At 39.9% G+C, this 21800-nt stretch overlaps 1 protein-coding gene across 1 annotated transcript in view; it reads right to left on the bottom strand.

Moving 5' to 3' along the window:
- ABCA4 (ATP binding cassette subfamily A member 4) overlaps positions 1-21800 on the bottom strand; it is a gene marked incomplete at its 5' end in the record, with an annotated part of 130766 nt that overhangs the window by 29425 nt on the left and 79541 nt on the right. Inside the window, 11 exons of the mRNA XM_081946038.1 lie at positions 249-323; positions 446-551; positions 1999-2031; positions 3415-3509; positions 8811-9000; positions 11167-11265; positions 14032-14156; positions 15197-15408; positions 16729-16777; positions 17710-17915; positions 20912-21005. Coding sequence (XP_081802164.1) covers positions 249-323; positions 446-551; positions 1999-2031; positions 3415-3509; positions 8811-9000; positions 11167-11265; positions 14032-14156; positions 15197-15408; positions 16729-16777; positions 17710-17915; positions 20912-21005 — 1284 coding nt within the window. The remainder of the gene's footprint in view (positions 1-248; positions 324-445; positions 552-1998; positions 2032-3414; positions 3510-8810; positions 9001-11166; positions 11266-14031; positions 14157-15196; positions 15409-16728; positions 16778-17709; positions 17916-20911; positions 21006-21800) is intronic.

Consider the following 21800-nt stretch of genomic DNA (forward strand, 5'->3'; position numbering starts at 1 on the left):
GGTATCATACAATACAATGTTTTCATTTCATTTACATAAATGAACATGTTTCTGCATACAAGGCTGTATTGGCAAATCAACGTGTTACATGTCCCCAAACTATCTTAAAATTGTTTTATTCACTCTTCCATTTCCTTACTAAAAAGCAAACAAAAGTTATTATTCTCTTTAAATTAATTATCCTTTACTGAACGTACTGTTCAATTACCGAGTTATGCAAGATTTTATGAAAGTAAGTATTAAAATACCTTAATATTGTGTTCAGTTTCCATATATTTAAGAAAAGCTGGCATTTCTTTAGCAGCAATCCTTGTTATTTCACCCTAGACAGCAGAAAACAAAGGTTTAGAATTCCTTGTTTAAATTTTAGTGTTACAAATACTAAAGAAAATGTTAGATTTGGTGAAAATCAAGTGACAAAGCAGATGCAAAAGTTATTTCTTACCCCTGTTATATTCATCATTCGACCAGCGTCTTTCATAAAATCAATAATTTGATCTCCGGTAATATGCAGTATTGGAAGTTTCCCTCCAATGGAAATTCCTCCATATCTAAATACAAGATTACATAAACTTAAATTCTGTAAAAGAGAACCATACTCTACTTTTAATAGATAATGGACACAATAAAAGTTCCCTTCAACATAATTATACTGTATGCTATGGAGATTTCCAGTCCTCCAGGTCATAGTTGTCTCAAAGGTGCTTTTTTTCAAAAGGCAACTGGACTATTTTTATTGAGGAAAAAGAAGACATTTCGATTCTCATCCAAGAAGCTTCATCTGACCAAGCGAAACCTCTTCTTTTTCCTCCATAAAAAAAGAGTCTAGCTGCCTTTTCAAAAAACACATTTGAGAAAAAAAGGAATATGAATTGCACAAACAAAATAAATACAGAAGGCCCTTAGCTAATGACCTTGATTGGGACTGGCAAGTCTGCCACTAAGCGAAGCAGTCACTAAGTGGGAAATCCCATGATTATGTTTCCTCGCTGAAAGAGATATGACCAATCAATATCACAACTTTGGCTTTTCTTTGCCTCGTAACCACTTATCTGCCCCTTGGAATGTTCAAATGCCTACAATTTGTTTGTGGCGCATACCTGTGGCTCAGTGGTGGGTTGCAAAATTTTTTAGAACCTCTTCTGTAGGTGTGGGAGTGGCTTGCTGGCCATGTGGCTGGGTGGGAGTGGTTTGCCGGCCATGTGACCGGGTGGGAGTGGCTTGCCAGCCATGTGACTGGGTGGCCACAGCCAACTTGCAAAATGTGTTGAAACTCACTTAGCAATGCTCTTGCTTAGCAACCAAAATGTTGGCTCAGAAACTCTGGCATTGAAGTGTGCAAGCCTTAAAGCTGTCAAGTTACAAGACCCTTGCGCCACTAACCCTTTAGAAAAAAACCCAGGGTGTTCAAACTTGATAGCTCTAAGACCTGTGGACTTCAACTCCCAGAATTCCTCCTCTTGCTCTCCATCTTGATGATGTGCGGACAGGTGGGGGGAAGGAGCTGGAAACCGGTTCTAAACAGAACTGTAGATTTGTGGAACCTCTTCTATAAAAGAGGTTAGAACTGGCAGGAACCCACCCCTGCTGTGGCTCCAAGGCCTGAGTGGCTGGTACAATTACATTGCTTTCAATGTATACAAGAGCAGTTTATTCTCTTGCAAACCTTTTCTTTCCAAACTCTTCTGTGTTCTGCAAGACGGGGGTAGACAGATTAGGGACATAGAACAACACATGACTAAGGGATGCTGCAAAGGTCATAAATGGTAATAAATGGGCTATAAAATTATTATTTCAGCACCGTTAGATTTTTGAATGGTCACTGAAGAAAATGAGGACTATTTGTATTGTTTCCAAACCAAGCATAGCCCTCTATTTTGTATTGCAGACAAAATAATACTGATTAGGTTTATCTTATTATTTGTCATTTATTTGAAATCAAATTCTTTAGACTTAAAAAAAAATCAACAAAAGATATATAGCACATCGTGGTCCTACCTTTGCTCATTGACCCAATATTTGCTCTTTAAGCTGCCAAGAAAAATAAAAAAATATTTTAAAATGTAATCATCTTTAATGTCCTGCATTAATTAAAATTCTTTCGGATACAAAATTACATCTGTGCCACGAGGATCAACTTGGGGATTTTTGTGGCTATTCTGCTGACTGAGATGTCACTTTAGGAATTTATAAGCCTCTTCAGATGATTGGTGAAAAGGATGAGTCTATGCAGTCTGTACACTTAATCCTTGTCCCTGACCATTATTGGTTCGTCTGACTTGCACAGAAGCTACGAAAGTACAAGTTATAAAAAAAAAAATTCTTTGATGTGTATTTTGCTCGGGACTTTTTCTGAACAAGTGTGCCTAATCTAACCTCATGGAGCTTTTTTTTCAACAGTAAAAAAAAAGATAGACAAAAGGCAAAAGTTTGTTATGGCCAGAATCCAGCATAACAAATAAATGGGCATACAGAGAAATAAAAGAAAAAAAAAACTAGCCAGAATTACCTGGGTGGAGCTTTATCATTTAAAAGTGTCTTTGTTTGATTGCACTGTTGAAGCTGAGTAGCAAAACCCAGCACCACTACAAGTGGTCTAGATTAAGGGTCTCTAACCTTGGCAACTTTAGACCTGGCAGACTTCAACTCCCAGAATTCCCTAGGCAGCAAATTCTGGGAGCTAAAAGTCCGCCAGGCTTAAAGTTGTCAAGGTTAGAAACCCCTGGTTCAGACATTTTTGTTAGCTAGTAGGAAAGCTACATAATAAGCACCTGATTGCTCTGGAATTGTAGCATAAACTCAAATAAAAACTGCTCTATAATGTGTGATAGTATCAACTTCCTTCAGGTCTCAAGGCCAGAAGATAGTACTGTATTTCCAGAACAAGAGTGCAGAAGGAAGGTTCTTGAAAGTGTACTGATGAAAGGCCAGCAATACTCCGAATAGGCCAGTTTGTTGGGAATTGGTGAGAAGAACATCACAAAAACCAGTAAGCATCGTAACAATAATCCCTTTCATTTAAAAAAAATCACAGGCACTGGATTAGCTTTGATTATATTATTGTATTTATTTCATTATAGCATACAACCGCCACTTTTCAATATCACGGAGACAGGGCAGAAAAATATATATGTTGGCATGGCATATTTGTATTATGGTTAGATGCTACTGGGGAAAAAAACTCACAGAAAATTGAACAGCTGACTTGTTATTTAGAAGTCTTAGGACCATACCAACAATCCATTCATACAAACTGCAGCAGGTTCCTAGCTAGAATCATTCATCACACAAAGCTATTGTATACTTTCTTTTTTTTTACTAGCTTTACATGGCAACCTGCCATTACAGCTTATTGTTATGTGCCAATGCAGCTTCTGAATTTGAAAATGTATAAATAGAAAATTCCCAACCAACCTGCTTCTTATTAGGGTGGGGTATGTTTTCACCAAGAAATCAGAAATATTTCGGTAAGTGAGATCCTGAAGAATTTCTGTGCTATGTTGAACCCTCTATAAGATGAAGAAAAGACTCATTAAATTCTTTTTGGTTATAGTTTAATATTTCAGAGATTCAAACGCTAGAAAAGACCTCATAGGAAAGTTTTAGATTAAAATAACTGTTATTTTACTGGAAACTGAAAGCTGCCTTTTCTTCCTGTGGGGTTTTGTTTGTATATTTTGATCTCAAGCCACATAAAATAACTAAAAGCTACATTGGATTTGCTGAATGCTTCAAAAGATTTGTAAGCAGGGAGCTAAAATGTTGGCAAGTGACATTTAAAGACTGGCTTTTACTATAAGACAGCTATAAAAATTTAAACACATATACACGTTTGTAATTTTAAAGAATAAATACAACAGTCTTGTAGCACTTTAAAGTCTAATCAGTTTAATGCAACAGACTGAGTTACAAAATCTTACTCAATAATTGCTTAATCTTTTAAGTGCCAAAAGACTCTTCACATTTCCTGTAATTTTAAATGAACACATCTCTTTTTAAATTGTGATAAGAGAGTAAATATACAATTATTTTGTAGTTAGCAAGTAAAATTTATGAAGAATGTGAATTTAACCACTGAGAGGCAGTGTTGCCTTCCCATAGCAAAGATATGGGATATTTTCTTTGAAGTAATAGCAATTTTCTAACCTATCCAGTAAGCTTTGGCAAAGCAGTCTGGAAATAGTTTCCAAATACATCCCTGTTTTCTAGAAAGACCAATTTATGTCATTATGAATTCTTATTTTGCACTGACAAGGCTAAACAAAGTCTCTGTGTACCAGTGGTGGGTTTCAATTTTTTTTAGAACCTCTTCTGTAGGTGTGGCCTGTTTTGTGGGAGTGGCTTGCTGGCCATGTGACTGGGTGAGCGTGGCCAACCTGTAAAATGTGGTGAAACTCACTTAACAACGCTCTTGCTTAGCAACCAAAATGTTGGCTCAGAAACTCTGGCATTTGAAGCACACAAGTCTTAAAGCTGTCAAGTTACAAGTCCCTTGCACCCCTAACTATTTAGAAAAAAAAAACCAGGGGTGTTCAAACTTGATAACTTTAAGACTTGTGGACTTCAACTCCCAGAATTCCTCCTCCAGTCATGTTGGCTCAGGAACTCTGGCACTGAAGTGTGGAAGTCTTAAAGCTGTCAAGTTACAAGACCCTTGCACCCCTAATCCTTTAGAAAAAACCCCCCAGGGGGGGTTCAAACTTGACAGCTTTAAGACTTGTGGACTTCAACTCCCAGAATTCTTCCTCTCGCTCTTCATCTTGATGATGTGCGGACGGACGGGGGGGGGGGGGAGGGAGCTAGAACCGGTACTAAATGGCACTGTAGATTTGTGGAACCTCTTCTATAAAAGAGGTTAGAACTGGCAGGAACCCACCCCTGCTGTGTACCCTTAAAAAGAACTTATGATCAAAATCCCCATTACTGATGCCTTATTATTACACGTTATCAACTCTTCCCAGTCTTTTCCCACCTGGACTCATTCTGGATGGAACGAGTAACAGGGCTTCTGAGATTTTAAGTTCCTAGGCTGGGAAAGTCCCATGATACTTACATTCCTAAAATGTTCTTTGTCACTTCTGAATTGGAGCCTTGAAGAGTATTCTAAATTCTATATTAATGAGCAATACTACTTTAGATGCAATCAGAGTAGTATAATTAATATTATCAGGTCTTCTCTACTTTTTTTTTTAATTTTAAAAAGTCTTTTATTAGATAAACATTAAAAACATTAGACATAGTGCAACATTTCTGGCATAAACATTTCCATATAGTGATTGGATCTTACAACTATTACATTTTATATCCATTACATAGGTATGTGTAGTCAGTCAGATCACCTGTCCATTGATTCTTTCTTTTATATAATTACTAACCATACAAATACATATCCAATTCCTACCTATCACACCTTCTTAAGTCTTCTCTACTTTTGTGCTCCATCTAGAGATCATCCAATTTTTGCAGCTACTGTAAGTAGCCCCTAGCTTAATGTTCTGTTTTTCCTTAAAAAGTACCCCCCCCCCCAATGTTTAAAGGTTTCTAAAACTATTTCAGTAAACTATAATCAGGCCAGATTTTGTTACTTTAATTTATTGATTAACCGTCAAAGATAAAAATAAAGGAAAGCAAAACTTGTAGTAATTAAGGTGCTGGATCAGAAGTAGGGTTCAAGTCTGCCATTAATCATTCAGCCACTACCATTAATCAGGGAAACCCACCCAGTGGTGAGAAACTTTGGGCCAGAAACTCTATCTCAGCTCAATCAGAGGCAACTTAAGGGATGAGAGGATCAAGAAGAGATAATGTAAAAATGAATGTTACTGAGTTCCTAATATCCCTATATTAGGATGTTGCATAGATATGGAAAAGAAGCTGAATTTATATCACAATGGCACAATCAGTGGTGGGTTTTAGCCGGTTCGCACTGGCTCGGGAGAACCGGTTAGTGAAATTTACCGATCCGGTGAAAGGCGGTTCGACCAGTGGACCCAGAAGTAACTTCCGGAATGCCTGCCCCGGCCCTGTCGCTCACTCACCCTGGCTATCCCGTCACAGCTCGCTCAGTCCCCTGCCCGTCCGCACTAAACTAGCCTAAGTGCGAGGGGCGACGGCGGGAGGCTAGTTTACGCCAGCTTGTGGCTTTCACGAGGGAAGGACTTCCAGGCCTTGCCTCACGAAAGCCGTGAGCTGGCGTACACCGCATGGACGAAAGATGCTGGTTGGCGATGGTGCTGGTGGTGGCTTTTGCACGCCGCTGAAAGCGGGTGGGCGGCGGGGGCGGGCTAGCTTTTGCGAGGGAAGGCCTTCAGGCCTTGTCTCGCGAAAGCTGCAAGCTGCCGTACGCCACGTGGCTGAAAGGGTAGCTTTCGCAAGGGAAGGCCTGAAGGCCTTAAGTCATGAGCTGGCGTACGCCACGCAGCCGAAAGCCCCCCGACCCCCCTCTCCAGCCTCGCCTGGCTGGCTAAGTCTGCCAGGTGGTGTGCCTAGCTAACCAACAACCGTCCGGTAAGTTTACCTGTCCTGCTGCCTGGTTGCCTGCCTGATCCCTGCTGCATCCATCGCATCGGAGAGCTGCTGATTCTGCCTGCTGGTAAGTGAACTAGTTTTTTTTTTATTTTATTCTTTTAATGTTTTTTAAAAGAATATTTTATTTATTGTGCATATAATTTTTTTAAATCGTTTTACTGAAAAGTATTGAGTATAGAATATTTTAAAATGGTTTACTTCAATTTATTGTGTGAGGATTCTTTTTTAAAATTGTCTTAAGACTATTTAAAAAAAGATTCTATCCAAAATAAATTAAAATAAACCATTTTTAAAAATTCTATACTCAATACTTTAAAATGTATTGTGTATATAATTTTTTTAAATTGTTTTACTTAAAAGTATTGAGTATAGAATATTTTTAAATGGTTTACTTCAATTTATTGTGTGTAGAATACCTTGAAATGGTTACAGTATAAATTATTGCTGGTAGAATACCTTGAAATGGTTACAGTATAAATTATTGCTGGTAGAATACCTTGAAATGGTTACAGTATAAATTATTGTGTGGGGGAATACTTAACAATGGGTTTTAAGGATTTTTTAATTTATAGAATATCTTTTTTTAATTATTTTTAGGGAATTTTTATTTCTTAATTGTTTATAAAATATATTTACTACAAGAAATTTTATTCATTTTTGCAAATGTTTTCTTTGTGATGCAATATGTTGCTTTTAAGTGTTCAGACCAGGTTTATGTGTCTCAAAATGGTTGCTTTTCTATGGGCAGGCCAGGTTGGTGCAAGGCAGCTTTGCCAGATTTAGTGTGTTTCACCCTGGTTGTTTAGGTAATTCTGAGGTGGTTGCTGGTTCTGTGAGCTTCCTGGCACTGTCCTTTATAATTTCCCACAATGCCTTGATGGTTTTTATTCCAGTGGCTTTGTCTTTCCTGTCCTTAGGGTTAAGGGGAAAAAAACTGGTTTCATTTGCAGTCTTTTTTTGGGGGGGGATTCTTATTTTTGGGTGTTTTCCTGGCACTGTCATAGTTTGTGTGGGTGTGTAATGTCCCGCAGTTATCTACACATTAATAACGATCAAGAATGAATAATATTTCCTTGTACATTTTAGTGACCTTTCCTGACGTAATTGGTGTTTACTTTCATACTTTTGGATTTCTAATTTCTGTTTCTGTTAGTTAGCAATTGCTAAAACAAATCCCACGTGAAAAAGTATTCAAAGCCTTCTTGATTTTAATTGTCACATTGTAATATTTATTGCACATTGTAATATTTATTCATTTTCATATCTCTGTTTTTCCATTGTTGTGCAAACACAATTCCAGCAGCTGCTAACATGTGTAAAATTAAGTATATATTGTATTCCCTTTCAAATAGCCAACAAAATATTTATGGTTTTAATTCGGTATCTTGATTTACCATTGCTTCTAACCATTAACTTCTGAACAGCTACTTGGACCAACCTAAGTACTAAACCTAATTCATACATTCCTGTTTTTTGGAACTGAGAACTAAATTTCAGAAAAAGGAAATCTGTATTGCTCTGGGAATCTACCTATGACATTCATTCTTGAACTAACTTCTTGGATGAAAGACTATATCTTTCCTGTTTGTTTATATCTTTCCTGTTTCTCATCCTTCCTGAAAAGGCTGTACATTATTGGTTGAAAGCAGAGGTCCCTTCTGTTACCTGTAGTCCTCAGCTTACAACCACAATTGAGTCCAATATTGTTTTATTTCTTTTGCAGTTAGTATTATTTATTTTTGTACTTATTTTAATCTTATCGTAGTTCATCCATTGGGGCAAAGAATTCAGTGACATCGTCTTGGCCACTCCCACCCAGTCACATGACTGCCAAGCCATTCCCTCCCGGTCAAATGGTGGGCAAGCCACTTCCACCTGGTCACATGGCCGGCAAGCCACTCCTACTCGGTCACATAGCTGGGAAGCCACTCCCACAAAGCAGGCCACACCCACAGAGTAGGTTCCAAAAAAAATTGAAACACACCACTGGGCACAATGCTCATTTTAAGGACAACATCACATCTGAACACAGTTTGGTGGGTTGTTGAGAGAGAAAAAACAAAGAGGAAAGAAAGCAGTGCATGCCACTCTAAACTAGGAAAGAATGATGGAATATAAACAAAACAAACTTCTGTTGTTAGAATAATTTACAATGAAAACATGAGTACATTTAACACTATATCATTTGCAAATACATTTTTTAAAAAAATCTTCCCTCCCACTGTTAATCGATTTCAACAAGTCACAGTGCTTCGTGTTAGTAGTTGACACCCAAACAGTACCTGTGGTGGAGGAAGACCTCCTGCTCCTAGTGGACACACTGGTAGCATAGTGAGTTTCTTCCTAGTGCTGCATTCACACGCAGGTGAGGGGTTGTCAGTACTCCATGTGTTAGTCCGAAAAAGGGCAGACAGATGATAAGGGACAGTTGGTGTCCTCCAGGCCATTGATGTAGCAATGCAAGAGTAGTTACTATGCAGGGATTCAAAACCCAGTGTAAACATCCAAGTGATCACTGATAATCTTGCAAAATTATTGTATTTATATAGCTCTCGTAACAGGACCAAAAATTCAAGGGAATGCCTCCTAAGTATTCTTTAAATAAAAATGAATGACACTCAGTTTTCTTCATCACAAGCCTGTGGATTTTTTTCCCCGTACAGAAGCCATATAAAAATAATGTAATCTAATTTAATGCCCACTAATTAAAATTCAATTACATTTTACTTAAATTTATGTTTAAATACAATTAATATCATTACCTTCCCTTTCTGTTGCATTAAAAATTAGGAACTTTTGGAGGACTCTAGGGAGTGCGTTCAGGTTTTTCAGCGACCGCATACAATCAGAGAGTTTGAAGGAATCTCTTAGGTCAACTACTCCAGAGGTGGTATTCAGTCGGTTCTCTCCAGTTCGGGCGAACCCATAGCGGTGGCTGTGGGAGGCTCCCTCTACCTGCCCTGATGTAATGCATGAGCACTGCACCTGGCGGTATGTACGTGCAGACGCGGCACATGCGAGTGAAGCGATCATGCATGCCCATGCTCACATTTGTGAACCAATAGGGAAGGTAAATGAATCCCACCATTGAACTACTCCCTGCTTTCTGCTCAATGCAGATGCAATCCATACATTTCTGACTGATGGCCACACGGTGTCTGAAAACCTCTACCTGACCCTGGGGACTTAGATTGGACAACTCCGATTTATAAGGTGCCTTTCCCTACTTAAAGAGAGTAACTTAGGGAACTATTTCCTTGAACCTTTAGACATATTTTACCTCCTTATTAAACAGCAATACATATGGATCCCACAGAACTACTACTAAAACTGTTTATTCTAGTCTAGTGTATCTAGGCAAGGCCCATTTTTTTAAAAAAATACACAAATGATAATACCTGGTTTTACACATCCTGCTATCCCATGGAATAGTTTGTTTTGCGCTTAGCACAAACTGTAAGCCTAGAAGCCTAGATTTACAAACTCTAAATCTATTGTGGCAACTTTGAAGCTATGTTGGTTGATATTCACATTTTAGGTTTCCGTTATGTTAACACCCAGGTCGTCTTCACTTCATATTTTGTTTTATCCTTTGATGCCTTGGATGCCAACTTTGCATTTTCTTCAAATCTCTACTTTTACTCAATGTTCAGAAGGCAAACTTTTCTGGGGTTATCACCTTCCTGTTTATTCCTATGTATTATGGCTGATTGCCAAAGCAAAATAATTAAAACGAACGGCTGACTCCGATGATGGCAGTATTTGTTCCAGGAGGACATCAAAAAGTAAGATAGCTTGCACTATTTTTAGTCTGTGTGGGCTGAAATTCCTTATGCCAGATGCAACACAAAACCCCAGCTCTTAGAAGACAATGCAAGGACAAAATGAACAGATGAAAAGAGAAGTAGAAAACAAACACTTGGACAAACTATCCCTAAGATGTTGCCTTCCAGATATGTTAGAAATCAGTTTGTAGAAGTTACAACCAGCATCTTATTTAGATCCAATTTTGTATATATTTAATTATAAACCCACTTAAACTGGATAGTTTTATTTCTAATAGATCGGCAGTAGAAGTAACTCATGTGAACCTGGCTAAATTTTCTTAATGTTGTTTTTGGATTTTAAACAAGCCTGACAGACCGATCGATTAAAATAATAGGTGTACAATTCTTATTTTGTTACACATTTATAAAATATTTATAACCAAGTGATTTAATCTCACCAGCCTATTTCTTTCTCAATGTAGTTCTTCTATTAGGAGTCTTGCATCACAGTTTGGAAAAGAAACCCAGAGTGGCTGCAATGCTATAGGTAAGGCAATCAGTAATCATTGGGGGATAAGGACATAACGTATAAGATAAGTTCCATATTTAGTCAGTGATAGAGATCAGTGGGACTTAATCTGGTTGTGATTAATTTAAATCTCTTTCATTCCATTGGGTCTAATTTAAAATTGTCTATTGTTCCATAGGCTCTTGCTTAATGTTGTGGGATGAAGGGACTTTATCATGTTAAAGCTTCAGTAATAGTATAGGATCTTTATAATTGGAGAGAGAAGAAAGAGAAAGAGAGACAGAGGGAGAGGGAGAGACACACAGAGAGAAAGAGAGAGACACACAGAAAGAATGAACTTACTAAAGAGGTTCTCTCTTCAAGCAACGATTTCCAAATCCTGGTTTCTTTAAAAAGGCATCACGAAGAGAAACCATATGTTCACTGCCAGGCTGTTCATTGCTAATGAGATTGGGTGAGATTTAGATTATAAAAAGAGATTAACTATAGGAAAGTGCATTCCTGCTAATGAAAATTAGCAGAATCACTGCAGATATTACTAATTAACTACCCGATTTTAGAAGAAGCTGGTATGTTTCATAAAGATTACAAAAAAAATGTTTAAAAAATTACATTGTTGTTTACTACAAAGGTTTAATTTCTCAAAGACATGATAAGCAAAGACATTCCTGCGTAGTCCTGATTAACAAATGGAAAATAGTTTTATTTAAAAGGTAAGATAGTAGAACACTTGTGGCTGAACATTTGCAATTCACACAGCCTGCTGATCCAACATCCCCCCCCCCCGCTCCCTCCCGGATTCAGTCTAATGCTATTGTTTTGTTCGGTCCTCGAGTTGCATTCATCAACACTGTAATCAAGTCTGTTCTCCATGTTCCTGGTACTAGACTTAGGTCAATGCAATATCATATCTCAACAAAGTGAATTTTTAAAATCTATTTATGAGTCAGCCTTCTTTCTGGAAAACTACTCAATATTCATATAATTCATGGGTCAGGAATAGATTGTTAGCCATCAAAACTCCAATTACTTCATGTTTCTTTGTACATTAAAACAGTGGCTACACCTTTCTCCATATATTAAGAGATTTTTTTAAAAAATCCTGAGAAGTGAAAGTCTGAGGATGGAGTGGGGGCACCCCCTGAAACTCAGTATATCTAGTCTTTGAAAACTGAGGTGATGAATCTCATAAGTGATATTTAGCAATGATGCAAATAGAGAGATGTTGCATATACTGTATTTTTCGCACTATAAGACACTCTGGACCATAAGATGCATCTAGCTTTTGGGGAGGAAAACAAGAAAAATAAATCTGCCTCTGCCCTCAGTTTGCCTCCTTGCAGCAAACAGCAAACGTCCTGGTAAGTTTCAGCACAGCCTGATTTAGCCCGAGCAGCTGATTGGCTGTTGGATCAGCCTCCCAGAATACCACTGATCAGCTGTTCCAGGCTGCAGGGATTGCTGCCCATCACCACCACCTATCACCGCTTCCGTGTGCCACATTTTTTGTCTCCAAGTGCCCCATTTTCAGACTCCGTGCATCCCATTTTCGGCCTCCACACGCCCTGTTTTCGTCCCGTTCCAGGTAGTGGGGATTGCTGACGCTGCTGCTGTCAACTGCCACTGCCGCCAGTGATAGGCAGCGATGGTGGTGATCCCCGCCACCTGGAATGGGCCAAAAACGGGACTTGCAGAGGCTGAAAATGGGGTGCACAGAGGTAGCTATAGGTGGTGGCAGCGATGGGTATCGATGGTGGTGATGGACAGCGGCAATCTACACAACCTGGAACAGCTGAGTGGCAATATTCCGGGAGGCAATCCAACTGCCAATCGGCTGCTCATGCTAAATCAGGCTGTTCTGAAGCTGACAAGTCTGTTTGCTGTTTGCTGCAAGGAGGCAAATTGCTGGGAAGCAGAGGCCGAAGGGTGGAGCCCGGAGGCTTTCGCAACATTCACTCTATAAGACGCACAGACATTTCTATCCACTTTTGGGGGGGGTGCGTCTTATAGACCAAAATTTATGGTATATCTGATCTCCAACTGAATGGTGAAGTCTAGTTAATCTTATATGATCTTAAAAGTTAATCAGGGTCAGATCAGGTTAGAACACGGATGCGGGGTATCACACCAACCCCACAGTTATAAGTAAGGCTACTGTTAAAGTAAAAAATAATGTACAAAAAGGCAACAGCAAAAAAGAGTTGCTCAGAAAATTACATGAATTTTCCCATGAAATCATGGGGAATCAAGCTCAAGTCGAATAATATATATTTTCTCCATTTACAGAATTGTATTATGTTGTATTAGGTTAAGTTGTTATGTTAATGTATCGCAATAATCAGAACTGCCACCAATTAAAAAGAAGGAAGAACAATAATAATCAATAAAGTGTAATATGTTTATGATTATATGGTCTGGTCATACATAACAAACACTCCATTCAGCTAGGCATTCCTCATCTACATAATTTCAGTATCTCATAGTTTAGCTACTTAAGAGAAATACGTTCAAGAACTAAGCAAAGTCAGCGATAGATATAGACTTGTTTATAACACAAATCTAAAAACTTATATGTCACAGTAAGTACTGGATTAACTAGTATCTTATTTATTTATTTTATTTATTTATTATTCATATTTATAGACCGCCCCCTCTCCCGAAAGGGACTCGGGGCGGTGTACAGTCACTAAAATACGGTAAAATACATGCAAAACAGTTAAATAATTAAATAAGTAGGTAGGTGGAGGAGGTTGCAGACTGTACATGGAATAATAAATATTAAATATAATATATAGTATAATAAAAACTTTTAAAACCCCAAACCCAATTAAAATGAATAAATCCCCGGGAGGTAAAACTAAGAAAGTGCCAGGCCAGCTGATTGAAATAGGTGAGTCTTTAACTTTTGCCGGAAGGAACGGAGGTCGGTGGTAGTTCGAATGTCAGGGGGGAGGTCATTCCAGAGGGTTGGGCCCATCACAGAGAAGGATCTACTCCTAGGTGTCGCCCGCTGGCATTGACCAGCAGACGGCACCAGGAGGAGCCCCTCTCTGTGTGAGCGGATAGGCCGCAGGGACGTGTGTGGTAGGATGCGATCCTGCAGATAACTAGGCCCACTGCCATGGGGTGTATCAGTGCTAACTAGAATGTAGGAAACCTCAGAGGCAAGGTTACTTCAAAAATAGACATGCTAAGGAATCCTCTGACCTGAAGAAAGTAAATTGATGTCCATAGATCCAAGGGTGGAGGGTTAGACTGGGATATTCACCAAATGGAGGGATGATGACTGTAAGTATCAGAGCCAGCAACACAAAGCCAGCAGGTAGAACAATCTGCCGGTAGAACAATATGGAATATGTGAGATAACTGCTTTCACATAGCATCCTATTAATAGCAATAATAATAGCACTTAAATTTACAGCATACACCGCCCCATATGCTTTACAGCACTCTCCAAGCAGTTTACAGAGTCAGCATGTCGCCCCCAAACAATTTGAGTCCCCATTTTACTGACCTCGGAAGGATGGAAGGCTGAGTCAACCTTGAGCCGGTGAGAATCGAACTCCTGCCTGTGGGCAGAGTTAGCCTGCAATACTGCATTCTAACAACTAATGTCTTTGTCCCATTCGGATATAAGACCCAAGAAGATCTAGAGTGGATACTTGTACTGGAAATCTATCTAACTCTGGTTGTAATTCACATTAAATAACATAGTTATTTACACAGTAAATTTCAATTTCTACATTTCTGATTTTTAAAAAATCCTAAACGAGAAATTCTTACTAATGGCTTCTTAGTTATATAAAATAAGACTAAAAAAGCCTAGGAAGCTGGGTTAGTTAACCTAGTTTAGTATTGCTGGCCAGTGGCTGTCTAAGCTTTTGGACAGACTTTCCTGAAGCTGAAACTACAGTATGGGGAATATGTGCTAAACTATTGCCAAACTCTCCAGCATATAAATACCTAGCCAAAAGAGTGTTCTAAGCTATGTATGTGTGGTATAATTCTCACTCTAGGACATTTTTCTTCATTTGTTATATTTGCATCCAGCTTTTCTTCTAGGAGTTCAAGGCAGACTAGTTGATTTCCTTTCCCTTTATTTTCACAACAATAACTCTGCAAAGAAAGTAGTGTAGATTCAGAGAGAGTACGAAGAGTCCAAAAACCCCTTGTGAGCTCCATATTTGAGTGGACTTGAATCAGGATTGTTTTGATCCCAGTCCAACATCACTGAATACTTAACATACCAAACAGGGATAGTTGATTCTACAATGTAGACTCTGGACTTTCACACTACTGTAGAACTATAATAAATGTCTTCATTAACTTTGATATATGTCATGGGGGGGGAGGGGGGATAGTAAGCATGTACCTGAGCCAAGAAGTCTTTAATACTACGGGTGGTATGATGGAAACGTTTGATGAGAAGAGCTTTAATCTGCTGAAGTATCAGCTGGCCACCTTTATTTTGCCAAGATCCTTTGCCATCGCTCTTATCTCCATCCAGAGAAGCACAGCTGTTTGTTGAAGCTCTTTGGGGGGCTCCTTCTTTGCCTCGGGCAGCAGCATTCTCCTGGGCGGTTCCTGGATTTTACAAATAAGAATTCCCATGCCAGAAGGGAGAAAGAGGTAAGGAGAGGAGGGTGGAAGGGAGAGAAGGAGAGAAGGTAGGAAAAGGAAGAGTAGGAGTAGGGGAGAGGTAAGAGAAGAAGGAAGGGGAAGGAGAGAATGAAGGAAGGAAGTAGAGAAGGGAGGGAGGGAGAAGAGAAAAGGAAAATAAGATGGTGTTATAACAGGCGGAAGGGATGGTAAATAAAGCAACCTAAATTGTACATTATAACCTATTAAATGGAATAACAAATGTATAAGAATGACAAATGTAAAGAAGAATAACAACTATGTGAATGTATACTTATAATTGTATGTAAGAGAATTAAAAAAAAACTTTCGGGGAAAAAAAAGAATTCCCATGCTGGTTTTGTTCAAGGCACAATGAAAAATACTTTAGTCCCACAAGTCAGAGATCGATTTATTTCTTCAGGACTGAAGTTTAGACATTATAACAATAGATTTCTAAAGTCTCAACATCAATCTGTGAACTGTCTTTACGGATAGTTCTCGTCTTACAACCATTTATCTAGTGACTGAACTTACAGCCACACTGAAAAAAGTGACTTATGCCCTGGTCCTCAACTCACAACGATTGCAGTCATGTGATAAAAATGTGGGCGCTTGGCAACCAGCATGTATTTTCGAGAGTTGCAACGTACCAGCATCGTGTGATCACATTTGTGACCTTCTAAATTGGCTTCTAAAAAAGCACAGTCAATGGGGAAACTAGTTTCATTTAGTGACCATGTGGTCCACCTTAACAACTGCAGTGACTCACGTAACAACTGGGGCACAAAAGGTCGTACATTTGGGTGCAACTCACTTAACAAATGCCTTGCCTTGCTTAGCGACAAAAATTCTGATTCCAATTGATGTGAGTCAAGAACTATATACATATAAAATACCCAGTCAATCTACAATGCAGAAATGAATGGAGAGAGAGGGGTGGGGGAGACAGACAGACAGACAGAGACTGATAGCAAAAGTAACTGTAAGGCTCCAGCATGATCAGACTAAATATTTTCATAGCACTTTTAATCATTTCTGCATTGTGGGTTGACTGGGTATTTTCAAAATCATATCCTCTTTTCTTGATATGGGAATGTTTCCTAACTTATGGAAGAGGCAATGGATAGCATGAGGTGGAGACAGAAAGAACATGATTTGAGTGAACACTATTGTATTGAATGTTATAGGTGGTAAGAGGTATACTGGAATTCACTGCTAAATTTGAAGTATTAAAACTTTTCATGCAAACTTTGGTTTTCAGAGACTTGCTCATGGAATGCATACCTGTATTGGGTATTTCAAGGTCAGCCTCAGCTGTAACCTTCAAGAAAACCTGAAAGACAGGTGCATGAGAAGATGCTATGTGGAAGCAAAGTAAGAACAGGCATCTTTAGGCATATCTCCCTCCACCCCAATGCAACACAAGGGGAAAATCTTACGCTTCTCATTTTACTTTTAGTTAATGTTTAAAAAACTCTAAAAGGGCACAAAATAATCTAAAAAACAACAACAGGGTAATAGGAAGAAATATACTAACTATAGTATAAAGTATAAAGTTAGTATAGGATTATACTAACTATTCTATCTTTATCCCCTTAACCTTGCATCTTTTTTCTGGTGTCTTCAAATGTGTTAAATTACAACTCCTATCAGTTCTAATTTAATAGTTATTACCAGGGGTGGGTTCACACAGGTTCAGGTGATCCTCTAGCTAGGATCTTCCAAATGCCACCCCTGGCTGGCTCTGCCTCTCCCACCCTACCCCTCCCCTCCCAGGAGTCTGCACACCGCCCGTTCATCATGCAAGATAAGTGCAGGGTCTGCGCGGAAGCTTGGGGAGGGCAAAAAACAGGCCTACCGGAAGTTCTGGAAGTCCAGAAACGGGCCTGTCTCCGGTCTCTGGAAGGCCTCCAGAGCCTGGGGAAAGCAGTTTTTCCCCAGAGGCTCAAGAAAAGCCTCCAGAGCCTGGGTAGGGCAAAAAACAGCCCCCTCCGCCATGCTGCAGAAGCCTGACTAGGCCACGTCTACTATGGCCATTGCTGGAACTTTTGAAGATCATCCCTGGTTATTACTCTAGCAATATTTGTTACTATAATGCAGGAAAAAAATCTCTGCCCTATACAAATTATTTCTACCTCTCCAAAAACTCAAATACTGGCTTTATATCAGCAGATAATTATACAATTTAGTTTGGAGCATTCATCCAAAATAGGAAAGCAAGGACTGGACAAAGGTAAACTGCTCAAGTATCTAAAGATTACCAACCTCTTCAAGTGGTGTATCTGAGATCCCAAAACTGCTGAGTCCCACATCAGCCAGGGTTTCCTCTAATTCTCTGAAAAGACTGGAATAGGCTCGCTCTTTAAAATTCTTATTTGGCAGAAGATAGACAAGTTCCTGACCAATATTTTCAATTAACTGTGCTTCTGGAACATGATGGTGGACAATTTCATTTAGTTCATTCACATTACCTAGTTGAGGAAATCAATAAAGCAAATTATTTATAAAAGTGTTATTTATTATTAGATCTATAAAAGAAGGTGAGAGAACCTGGTGCTCTCTGAACTGCACTGTTTGCTTGCAGGGATTTCTTTATCAAAGTAACCTTTTTAATGTATGTGTGTGTGATCGACTACCTGTTTATTTACAGTAGCTGGCCCTGCCAGTTTTGGTGCAGGTGTAGTTTTCTCCTTAGTAGTTCCTTGTTTAGGATATTGTTTCCTGCTTGATTGCAACTCATTTATTTATTTATTTATTTTATTAAATTTGTTAGCCGCTCCCTCTCCACAAAGGGACACGAGGCGGCGTACAATAAATAAAACACATATTATAAAAATTACACATTGTGCACATTGTACAGAGGAGGTATAAAACACAATACAATATTATAATAACATATAAATATTAAAATAAGTTAAATTAAAACCCCAATAGAGATTATAAGTTTAAAAATTGCCAGGGGGAATAAAATGGAACTATGGTTGAGCCAGGCCTGCTAGTTGAAAAAGGTGGGTCTTGAGTTTTGAATGGAAGGAGCGGAGGTCGGTGGTAATCCTAATATCCGGGGGGAGGTCATTCCAGAGGGCTGGGCCCATCACAGAGAAGGCCCTACTCCTGGGCGTCGCCCTTTGGCACTGCTTAGTGGACGGCACCCGGAGAAGTCCCTCTCTGTGAGAGGGAATTGGTCGTAGGGATGTATGGGGCAGGATGCGATCCCGCATGTAGCTAGGTCCTGTGCCATGGAGCGCTTTGAAGATGGTAATCAATACCTTGAAACACACCCGATAGACCACAGGAAGCCAGTGCAGCTCGCGCAGGAGAGGTGTTATATGGGAGTATCTCGTACTCCCCATAATCACCCGCGCGGCCGCGTTCTGGACCAGCTGCAGTCTTCGAGTGCATCTCAAGGGAAGCCCCATGTAGAGAGCATTACAGTAGTCTAGGCGGGACGTCACCAGCGCGTGAGTGACTGTGCGAAGGGCATCCCGGTCCAATAGGGGGCGCAATTGGCGCACCAGGCGAACCTGGTGGAACGCCCCCCTTGTCACGGCTGCCACATGGTCATCCATGGACAGCCAGGCATCCAGGAGGATGCCCAAATTGTGCGCCCGTTCCATGGGGGCTAGTTGCTCGCCCCCAATGGCCAGTGTTGGAATTAGCTGGTTGAACTGGGGGGCCGGAAGCCACAGCCACTCCGTCTTGGAGGGGTTGAGTTTGAGTCGGTTGTCACCCATCCAGACCCGTACGGCTTCCAAAAACCGGGACATCATTTCAACGGCCTCATTGGGGTGATTCGGGGTGGAGATGTACAGCTGTGTATCATCAGCGTACAGATGATATCCCACCCCAAGACCACGGATGATCTCACCCAGCGGTTTCATATATGTGTTGAACAGGAGAGGCGAGAGGACTGACCCCTGTGGCACCCCACAAATGAGACGCCTCAGGGACGACCTCTGCTCCCCTGCCAACACACGCTGCGTCCGGTCGGAGAGGTAGGAGCAGAACCACCGTAGAACGGTGCCCCTTACCCCCAGCCCCTCCAGCCGGTGCAGGAGGATACTCACTCCCTCCCCCCTCCAGAACGGATAGGCTAAGTTTCTGAAATAGTGTATAAAGAGGGAGCAGACCCCATACTCACTCACATGGATGATGTTATCCAGTTGGGTAATGAAATGTCTGAAAGCAAACAACCAAACTCAAGGTGTCCAAATTTCAACTCTTGAGCCACATATATATTCTCTTCTATAGGGAGTTGAGAGAGAATAGCCACTTTCATTCTGTTCACTATGATCCTTGTGGCTCGGACAATTATATTTCAAGGATCACACTATCAAGTATTTTGTTTGTTTGTTTGTTTAATATCCTGCCTTTATTTTATTTACAAATAACTCAAAGTAGCGAACATATCCAACACATTTTCCTCTTCTTTTCCCCACAACTCTGTGGAGTGAGCTGAGAAACAGTGATCAAAAGTCACCAGCTGGCTTTCATGGCTAAGGTAGGGTTATAACTCACAATCTCCTGCTTTCTAGCCTGTTGTCTTAACTACTAGATCAAACTGGGTCTCTCAAATATCATCAAGAAACACCATTTATAATTTCTGCAAGTGCTATATTCACTTAACGCAATAAAGCAGCGAGAACTGGGGATTTCCCACTGAAATCACAACTCCTTGGTTGAGGTATCTAAATGAAATTTTACACATGCTTTGTAATCAGAAATGGTCTTTGGGGAAAAAAATTAAAAGGCAAATTGAAGAAAAAAGGCAGAGGAAAAATCATCATCATTCTCATTTACTAACAACTGAAACAAGATATAAACCTGTGGTGGGATTCAGCCGGTTCAGACCGGTTCAGGTGAAACGGTAATGGCGACCTGCGGGTGGCCACCCACCCACCCCGGGGCTATGCTGCCCTATTTGGCCACATTTTCTAAGCCACACGCATGTGTGCAAGCCACGTGCGCAAGCAAAGTGCATGAGTGGAAGGCCAGGCGCATTTGCAGAAGGCAGACGCAAGCGAAGTGAGCGTTTGTGCGTGCATGCTCATATTTTCAGTGTGCGGCGAACTGGTGGTAAAATTACCCATCTCTGGTATAAGCATATTGATTTCAGTTGTACATATTCTAATCACTATAAAAGTTCTTGATCAAGAGTTGTTTGCTCAAAAGTTGGAATTGTGACAATGCTGGGGTTACAAAATATAATCCAAAATGACATAATGTGTATTTACTAGAAGCATGAGAGTCCTGCTGAACACAAATAGCCTTTTATGCCAGAGGCCTCCGAGGAGAATTTTTATCACGGCCACTCCCTGATGGTTTTTCTAAACTTCTTGTCCTCCGAAACTCTATTTACTTAATATGCCTAATAACCACTGATAGGCCCATTGTTTGTGAAAGTGAGTAAGCCAGTTCCATATTACAACCTTGTGCAATGAACATGTGAAGCAAACCCTGTTCTTACCTTCTAGTTCCTCTTCAACAGTAGCCCCTTTGTCCACAGAGGCACAGCAGCTGGAGCAGGAACAGGAACACCTGGATCCTAAGCTACAGGAGGTCTGTAAGAAGACAAGTAATAACATTGCCATCCTTTTCTGTATTTTCATGTTACATAATACATATAGTTACACAGTGCGAACATTTCCAGGTAAGTGAAGATCAGCTTTTCCCTCAATCTTAAGGAAAATGTTTCTGAGTACGATAAGGAACACAGAGAGTCTTTGACTTACAATCTTTCATTTAATGACCTTGGGAAGCTACAACAACACTGAAAAAAGTGACCTACACAGGGGTGGGTTCCAGCTGATGCTACTGCTGGTTTGCTCAGGAAACAACATAAGACCTAGATATAGAACCATGCTGTCTTCCATATGTGGAAGTTTTTTTAAAATTTCAAATTCCCCGATTAAACCAATAAAGTCAAATCTTTAGATTAAAAGAGGCTGATTAGGGGAAAGAGAATGCAAGGAAAAGCAAGGCAAGGTTACAGCCACACACCATGAGAATTCAAAACAATCAATACCATCAGGCTAATCTATCTAAACTAGATATTTATTGTATCCTTGAATAAGAGACTGAGTTTTAAGACATCTAGGCTGTTCCCAAGATGTTCTCCTCCCTCCCACTTCCTCCTCTCCCCCGCCAATTTAAGAATATGGAAGATAATTAAAAGCCATCCTTTTGGGGGAATAGACTGCCGTTTTGCTCATAAAATACTCTGCTCTGAACTTATGAGCTTATCTAGCCAATCAGAAATTGTTAGTGTCTATAAGCCATCTTCCTAGTGACTCCTGATGGAATGGTAATAGTGCAATCTAGATTCCACTAGAGTTATGCCACTCTATTAGTGGGAT

The sequence above is a fragment of the Natrix helvetica genome (genome assembly GCF_964273705.1).
Source record: "Natrix helvetica genome assembly, chromosome: 3".
NCBI classification, from domain to species: Eukaryota; Metazoa; Chordata; class Lepidosauria; order Squamata; family Natricidae; genus Natrix; species Natrix helvetica.